The sequence below is a fragment of the Neltuma alba genome, unplaced genomic scaffold (assembly GCF_004799145.2).
Source record: "Neltuma alba isolate B1F8T4 unplaced genomic scaffold, ASM479914v2 tig00011218_pilon, whole genome shotgun sequence".
NCBI classification, from domain to species: Eukaryota; Viridiplantae; Streptophyta; class Magnoliopsida; order Fabales; family Fabaceae; genus Neltuma; species Neltuma alba.
The window spans coordinates 418,848-428,660 of NW_021635941.1; the positions used below are offsets into that span (position 1 = coordinate 418,848).

A 9,813-nucleotide genomic window follows, 5' to 3' on the forward strand; every position below is an offset into this window, starting at 1 on the left:
TGAAGATTAAGCGGCTTTGGATGTCCCCGGTTCTGGACAATAGCAACTTGATGTAAATATATGCGGTCATTTCTGGTTTCATCCTTATGATTGATGCAGCTTGAAGGTCAATCATTCTACATGGGACTCCGTTCCTTGTGGAAGTTTCATTGAAACCAGAAGTGGCTTAGGATTTTTTTTTGGGTTTGATGAGACTGATTGGGTTATCTGTTCTGCCCGCTATATTGGGATTCGATGGATTGAATTGCTAAGGTATTTGACAGTTACTCGTGGGGTTCTGGTTGGCTTCTATATCCTGAGCTGTCGTGTTCTGGTATGATTTTCTTGGCTGGCATTTCCAATAAGATGGGACTTGATGGAATTTTTTTTCCTATTGCTCCATAGAATATTATCAACTTTGTTATATTTCTATTCAGAAATATCTATGGGTGATCCAAATTTTATCCACCAACGGAGCCGAGGAGGAGTAAATTCTGCGTTCACTGAAGTGGTGGATCTGCAGGTCACTAAACATTTAGTTCTTGTTTAGTATGAAGTATTAAAAATAAAAAATAAGAATTAGTATTGAGATTAACAAAACTTATTAAAAGAATATCTAGTATGAGAAATTGTTTGTTGTTTGGAATTTTGGAATTGAACAAATTCATGCAAGTTAAATTGAAGAATACTACCTCTTCCCTTGATATTAATACGTGTATTGTAATATAAATTCATATGAAATTGTATAGTTCCCGAAATTATGAATAATGCAACAGGGTCTAGTGTTTAATTTAAACTTATGTCATATGAATCATGGATGCATATAGATTTTCAATTTCCTAGACAAGATATTTTCGTGAATGTAAAACGGTGATCCCAGATCCATATCTTCAAATTTCGAACATAAATCTTATTTGAGGTCTACTTTAGGTTCCATTCCTATCAATTTCAACATCAATCGATATAAAATACAAAATTCATAACAAACAACACTATTTGTTCTTTTTTGATATGCCCATACTATTTGTTAACTATGAATAGGATGTATGACTATTTTTAAAATTATGTATAATATATAAGGTCCATATTTAATGCTTATGAAAAAAATCTTGGTATAGCTTGTGATACTTTTCAGACACCAATAAATATCTCGGACCTCAGCCTTCTTTTTTACTCACTTGTTATTACGAAGCTGATCAATTCTTCTTCTTTTTTTTTCCCGAACAAAAAGCATGATGAACGAATAGGGTTGGGGCCAGCAAGAGGGTTTAATCCTTTATACCGTGACGAATCAATATTCAAATTTTTACTGAGAGAAATGCTCATATTTAGTGCCCAATAATATTTTGAATATGATTATTTCTAATAGAAACATACCTATAAAAAAAAAAAAAGAAGAGAAAGAGCATGATGAACCGTTGGCCACATTTCAATCTCTCGGGGAAGGAAAAATGGGCAGGGTCATTTGGTGGGAAGAATATCATCTTTCCTTTTATTAATATTGTCCTATGTAAAAAAAAATTATGTTAAAAAATAATTTTTTTACTTTAATTTTTTAATTTTTTTGATTCAAACGTGCCTTATCATAAATTATATAAAAAAAAAAAAGATAATTAAACTTGGGATGGCAATATAGGACAAACCTTGATGTCTATCCATTTTGAATAATCGGCTTCATGAACACTCAGGGGGTGTTTGGATGAAGCCAAACCATGGTTTACAGAATAGCTTCTGGAGAATAGATTCTGGAGAGAATAGATTTTAAAAGAATAGCTTTTCTGAAAAAGTGATTCTGATAAAGTGAGAGTGTTTGGATAGTTGTTGTCAGAAGTGCTTTTTTATATGTGGAAATTACTAAAAAGGATATAAGTTTAAATGATAATTACATATAAGATATATTTCATAATATATGTTTATTTGAAGTAAATAAATAATATTAATACAAAAATTAATACGTATATATATTAATAAAATAAATAAAAATGTTTTTTTTGCAAAATGATTTAATAAAATAATTAAATATGTATATATATTAATAAATATATATATTAATAAAATAATTAAAATTAAAACGTATATATATATTAACAAAATAAGTAAATATGTTTTTTTGTAAAATATATTATTTAACCTCACCCTCACAGACTCGGTCACTCCCCTCCCCTGATTGACGATCAGATTCCTGGGCCCACCAACAATCAATTATTTGAAGCAAGCAGAAGCAGCCCTCCGTCTCATTATCCGAAACCAAGGTTTTGAGGGACAAAACCATGGTTTCCCTCAAAACCATGGTTTCAGTTTTTTTAGGGGTGTTTGGCAAATTTTTTTCCAAACCATGGTTTGGAGACCCAAACCATGGTTTGGGAGGAGAGCCAAACACCCCCTCAGTAATTAAAAAATTTGATCCTACTTGACAACATTCAATAATCACTGCAGTCAAAGAATATAATTAAAATGCCAATCAACCTTATCATCACCACCATATGATTACAATTTTTCAATGGTGAGAAAGAAAGATTGATATCATTGTTATTTCTTATATTTTGACCAAAAATTTGATTTTAGTCTTTACAATTTTTAGTTGTTAGTTTTAGTTTTTATGATTTCATAATTTTTTCATCTTAGTTTCATAAATGATTTCTATATTTTTAATAAGTTTTGATTTTAGTCTTTAGACATAAACCCAAACCATGTGAATCAAAACCAAAACGATAATAATACTAACGCAGAGAGAATTTTGTTATCTGTCCGATCACATATGAGAGAGAAGGTTCGTGCATGGGCAATCCAAAGGTGGCCTTGCAAGTGCGTTCTGACATCATACCTACCCAGTTAAGTTATTGATTTAAATATGCATAAACTGCTTTAGAATAATTTTTAACATCTGCCTCCCAATCATCTTACGTTTTCAACTTGGGCTGGTTATTATATTATTTTGTTGTGGAGGTGCAATTATGTAGTACATGGTTCTCAGATTTCGTATTCAGCAAGCACAAATTATTGTACGGATCTGTTGAATAGAATAAAAAATTATTACTATTCCGTCCTTTATTATAAGATCTTTTTAATTAGATTGCAGGGTTTAAAAAATAGTTAAAAACAAATATGTAACCAATATAAATTTTTTTCCAAATATACTCTTATATATGAATGGGTAGATGTGAAAAAGTAATAGTGAGATAAATGAAAAAAGAGAATGTATTAAATACATTAAATTAGGAATAAAATAGATAATATTGCATTAAATACTCAGATAAACTCAAAGAAAATTTTATAAAAAGGGACTAATATATTTAAAAAATTAGATCTTATAATAAGGGATGGGGGACTATACATATTTGTTATTGTGATATATTTTTTATTTTTTTATTAAGATTCCTTATTCTTTTCTCTTATATATATTTTGATTTATTCATCTCATCTCAAAATACATACAATATTTTCTTTCTTTTTAATTCTAACATGGTATTTAATTTTTTTTATTAAACAAATCGCACGTAACGTGAGATCATGAATAATTCTAATATTCCCACATTTAGTTCTCGTGGTAGTTTAATTTAATTTCACCTTATTATTTTATTCTTCATGTGCGTATATATTGCTTTTTTCCCCAGAAAAAACTTGTAAATTAAAACTTCCAGAGCTAAGCCAGCACAAGCATGGAATCGACCATGCCTTCTTTTTCAATTATTGGGAATGGAAGCTGGTTTATGAATCCAGAAGGGCCACGTGAGAATTAAATATGAAATTAATGTTTCAATAATTAATTGGCAGTGTTTATGATCCAGAATCCTGGGAGATAATTAAAAAAAAGAAGCTGCTTGTCATTATACCTTAAGTACGTTGCCCAAAACATGGTTACTGGGTCAGTTATATAATTAAGATGCATTCATGAACACAAATTAAGCATTCTACATGTAACCCATCCAATTATATGTTTAAAAATAGTTTATCAATATTTCTTGCGCACTCATTGGGTAAAACAATAAATTATTGGTTACAATATTTGAAAGTTTATCAATCACACGTATCATGTGCTCTCGTGAAAGAAAAAATATTTTTTAATCCTATTTATAGAGTATTAAGAGAAATTTTTTATGTGGATGTGCAATTGTACCCTTCATTTATTATTATATTGACTTTGATTACATGAAGTATAATGTATATTAAATAGAGATAAAACTAAAAAATTATTAAATTTTAAATGAGAGTTAATAAAATTTAAAATTTTTTTGTTTCTGTGAAAAATATTAAATTGATTTATAAATAGAAGAATATTAAAAAAAATATGCAGCTTCACACTCTAATTTTTTTAAAGTTAAATAAAATCACACAATTGAAACAATTACATATATGTGATAAGAGCCACCGTATTTATGAAAAATCTAACGAGTCGGGACAGAGGAGCATGTCAATTCAAAAAAAAAAAAAAAGGAATGAGGAGCATGTGGCGTGGCAGTCTGACGGGGGAAAGGACGGAAAACTTGTGGTGGAGAAAAGCAGTGAGGAAGGACACGTGGCAAGCATCCAGATGAAAGTTAGAGCATGTACGTCAGAAACAGGAACGGCCTTGGCAGGAAAAGCTGGTCTGTGCTTCATGACACGAGCAACGGAGCAAGCACAGTACAGCCCCAGCTTTACAAAACTACCCTTCTCAAATTCCTTTGTTCTCACCCCATTCTTCATTCCCTCCTAGTCCCTGACTTCACCTCCCCACGTATGTAATACTATTAGGATGACCAATTAAAGTTTGTCTGGTAATGGCCGACTCATTTCCCATACATTTCAAAAGCACTCATTAATAGTAGACTGCGGATTTACAGGGAATCATTTCAAATTCTATTAAATCTCGCACTCAATCGTCTTTGGAAATACTTAAAAATATTTTTAAAAAGTATTTTTTCATAAATAAAGACAAATTTTTTTATATATTTATTTTGTACATTATAAAATTATTTTTAAAATTATAGTTTGGTTTCCATTTAAATATCATTTACTTTTTTTAATTAACTGACTTAATAATAGTAAAAATTGTGATAAGTTGTCAGGATAATTAATATTATTTTTTTCACTTTCACATCTATTAAATATAGGAAATAGATAATAGATAATAAAAACATAACATTAAATGCAAGTTTATATTTTTTAGAGATAAAATATGAAAACTATATCATTTTATGATAAATTTAATAACTAAATTTTTATTTATTAGTATGTGGAAAAAAATTAACTGCTGATATGTATTACCGATGGGAGGGAGTAGCACTTTTATAAAAGTTATAAAGACTTTAACTTTGAGGCATCCTTTCCCTGCCGCCAAATGCGAATAAATGGCATATCAATTATGGAATGGACAGTACGTATAAAGTTTATCAAAAATTACTCAATTATCTCGTAAAACAGTCAAATGCAAATTTCTCTATGATTAGAAGGTCGCGGACTTAATCCCAATATCAGGCTCTAAGCGTCTGACTCTCTAATTTAAAAAAATAATAAAACTTAAAATGCACATGCATATATGTATCTATTTAGGTATGACTCTATCATATCAACCTACAAAGATTTTATTTTATATGGTCCCCTCCTTCAAAATATATCAGGAAATGATAATAAATATACAAACTGGATAATGTTTATAAATTTTTTTTGCCGACTGGAATAATGTTTATAATAATTAATTAATATTGCCATAAAATAGAAGTATGTGTGAAGTGTATGAGCTGGTGACAAACATTATTAATTGGAACCATAATCATAGGTTAATTATAAGTAGTTAAGGGGCGAAGTGCCCAAACGACAACTGGACTGAATGGCATTTTCAATTAATTTTTTAGTTTGCACTTAATTAATTTAAAATAGGACGACGGTTAGAATGATCACATGATTAACTAAAAACTTAGTTGGCTTTTTTTCTTGTGGTTTGGCCATGGGCGTGGAAGGTAATTATGGGAAATTGACGGAGGGTAATATGGTGAAATCGTCGAGAGCTTGCTTTCCGTGGAGATGCTGGTTTGTGACAAAAGGTGTTGCTTCGTGGGTTTCTTCACTGCCACCCACGTGTCGTCTTCTGATTGGATAGACCTTAAAACAGAGCCTTTCGCGCCAGGGATTCTCCGAAAAAATCAACGCCGACGAGCGGCGCATGGCCTCAAACTTAATGTAGTGCTATTACCACATTACCCTCCTAGAAGCTACCAACGGTTCTAGAAAAAACCCCCTGTTTTACACATATACCCTTTATTTTTCTCAGGATCATCATTTTACGTGTCGCGAAGGACGCTGAGTAAATGTGATAGGAAGATTTTGGAGTGTTTAGATAGAAACCAAATCATAGTTTTAAAGTAATTTTACATCTACGAGATAAATATATAGAAAAATTTATCTCGATTTGCGAAATTTTTTTTTGAGGAGCACTTTTCAGGGTATCTAACACACTTTTTATCCAGAGGAAGATGCAGAGAAATTAAACTTAATTTTGAATTATTGCCAATAATTAATTTTCTTGGCCAGATGGCTAATAATCAATCAACAATCCAAATCCCGGTCCATATCTCTAAGTGTCTATTTGGTATGAGAAAAATAGAACAATGAATATGAGAGGAACAAATTTTAATGGGTTAAATTTAAAAAAATTAGAAAAATAGAATTATACAAAATTTGATAAAGAGAATATATAAGATAAAAGAGTAAGAAAATTTAATTAAAAATTTTCAACTCCACTATTTAAATTTTTTAAATTTAGTTTATTAAAATTTTTCTTTTCCTCTTTTTCTCTCCGATTCTCTCATATCAAATATAGAAGTAAGTAACTAATAGATTTATGAAAAGCATGCAATTACAGGATTGTGATATTGTCTAAATTTAAACACCAAATAATAGAGAGAGAAAACGCAACCGTTGAAATCTCAAATTGAATCTATTAGAGAGAGGTATCTCCAACTACAGGATTTTGATGTTGGTGCTCACACTAGAACTAGATTAATAGAGCCTAAGCTATAAAGATAGACAAAGCAGATTATAACTGGGTGAGTTGAGCTAATGAATTAAAGTCCCCATTTATAATACTGGGCAAGGACACCTTGAAGAGACAATGTATTCACAAAATAATATCAGTTTACATATATATTCTTAATAATCGTTTATCTCAATGGGTGAAATTATAATTTAGTTTTTATCATGTCAATTTATCTTGGATTGAATTTTGATTTAGTCCATAGATATTATAAAACACACACATATATGTATATATTTATTCATTTAATACATATCATTTGGATAGTATAAATTAAATTATTCATTTAATTTATATTATATTTAATTGGATGATTATTTTAATTAATTGGTTTAGTCAATCAAAACATAATCTTACTTGATTATTTTATTTGATTGCGATCTTGGCTAATTTTCTAATCAAATAGTTCAACCCATCCGAATCCCAAGCCCAATAGTTATGATAATTTTTATTTAACACGTCATGTTTTTTTTTTAAATATCCTTGTTATTTTTTGCAAATACAAAGAACGAAAGTCGATGATCTAATAATGATAGAGACATTTTAAATGACAGAGATATTTTAAGAAATAAAGGAGGAGAAAGGATTGCGAGAGATTTCAAATTCGTTGGGACTTTCTCAAATACAAATACAACCCCTCAGCAATTAAAATAAATGGATTGAGAGGAAACAGAAAGGAAAGCACAACTATTTTACATGCTAATTTTACTCTTGTTTATCCTCTTTGGTATTAATTAATTAGTTAGTTAGTTAACTACCTTTTCTTATTGTCATGAACGTTGTGGTGAACGAACGTAATACAATTCACCAGTCTCATCATGTGAACTGAATATGAGGCTATATATATTTACAAGGATAAATTAGTCATAATTATTCTTTCTCATCAAGGGCATTACAGTTTTGCCAGTTGATTAACTTCTTTTCATAATTCCTAGGACTTTGAACAATTAATTTAATATTATCTTTGACCTTAATGTAAATCACTTGTAATGCATTTTCATATATCAAAATATACATTAAATTGACAAATTTTTTTATTTTTATTATTTTTAAAGTTCTCTCTTTATGTGCAAATCATTTTCATATCTTTCTATTTTTTTCCTCTTTTTAATAAGAATTAAATAAAGATAAACTTGAAAAGCAAATATTAAATAGATACAAATAACTTATATTTAAAACCAAAACTTCTTCCTACAAATAACTTATCGTAAAAAGAATAGAATTTTGAGGATTGGCTTATTAGCAAATTTAACAAGATCTGCCTACAAACAAATCTAACAAACTTAACAATTTTAGCGCGCCTCGGTGGATTGACACAAGTCACTCCAACGCTTCTACCTCACTGATCAACGCGGATGAGTTTAAAAATTAGGGGAATTCCAATAAAATCTTACAGAAAAAAAATAATTATTAAAAAGTTCCAATAACAACTTTAACAGTCTATAATAACAAGTTTTATAATGAGAATAACAACTTTTAGGACTTTTTTTTTAATTACTTTCTTTGCTTGTGACCTTATTATAATTCTCCCTTAAACATTTAGAGGATTGATTTTTTTTTTTTTAAAAAAATATCTGATTGATAAAAACAAATAAATCCGACAGAACATTATCATAAATAATCATTTTAGCCATAATCTAATGAGAATAAAAGTCACATAATAATAATTATTTCTTTAAATTGTTGCAATCAAATTCATGCTAAATAATCTTTGAAGCAGGCGACGTGAATTTTTTTAATGAGTAAAAAGCTGTGAATCCGATTTCGTCCATTATCTCATGCCATTACTGGCCAGTGACTTAATTGAGGGGGGGGGGTGGGGGAAAAGTCCAATGCAAAGGAATTGGACGAGGATGAGAAGTTGGAAAGGTAGTTTTGTCAACTCAAAAAAAGGGAAAATTCCGCGAAGGGCAAAGTCGTAATTTGGTTGGAAAACGAAGGATAGTTGCCGCGTAATTATTTGATAATTTAATATGTTAACCACCTTAGCAACAAATCGAAGGCCCCTCCCGTTATATATATGCCGTCGAGCCTGAAAACTTTCCAGCGCTTTCTCCAAGATTTTCTCTCTCTTTCTCCCGTTTCTTGCAGGAGAAAATCAGAAAATAAGGCTGCATTCACTCCTAACTGCTTTAATCGCAGCCCTCCATCCCTCTCACAGAGACCAAAGATGAAGAAATCCGGACTCGTTGCAGCCTACATGGCAGCTGCTTCGGCCACAGCAGTCTCTGTTTCATCGCCTTCTTCGTCCTCGTCTCTGAAGACTCTGCATCAGGTATGGATTCACCCTAGGTTAGATCATTACCGAGAATTTGAAATTTCTTTCTAAAATCTCACTCTGTTTTGGTTGAAATTGAGGTCTAGAACACTGGGATCTGATATATCTGTCAAGAATCTTCTGATTGATTCGGGATTTTTTTTCTTGTTGTAGGATGCGCCGGTTCAGAGGAACCAAGAGAACTCATCATCGGCCAGTTCGTCTTCCGCGGACAAATTTGCGCCGAGATTTGACGGTTTGCGATTCATCGAGACATTGGTCACTGCCCACAGATAAATAAAGCTTTGTTTCGCGGCAAGGCTTGTTCTTGATTTTCTTTTCGTCGACCTCCTCCTCGCACTTCATCTTCTGTGGTCTTGGGGCGCCTGGGAAATTTATATTGGGGAAAGATTTCAGCCTTTTACTTGTATTCTTCCCTTGGGATTATTACTAGGAACTAGTGAAAGAGAGAATTTGTATCATGACGGGTTATTGTGTGGCACTCTTCTGACAAACTTGTGACTCCTTGTTTCAGATATGAAATGAAATTTTTACTTACTCCAAA

The 9,813-nt window shown here is 30.9% G+C and overlaps 1 protein-coding gene across 1 annotated transcript; it reads left to right on the forward strand.

The window, feature by feature from the left end:
* Positions 1–9,039: 9,039 nt before the first annotated feature.
* On the forward strand, positions 9,040–9,813 carry LOC114762539 (uncharacterized). The gene is made up of 2 exons (XM_028952031.1): positions 9,040–9,266; positions 9,423–9,813. The coding sequence occupies exons 1-2, from the start codon at positions 9,162–9,164 to the stop codon at positions 9,543–9,545; spliced, it is 228 nt and encodes a 75-aa protein (XP_028807864.1). The 5' UTR covers positions 9,040–9,161; the 3' UTR covers positions 9,546–9,813.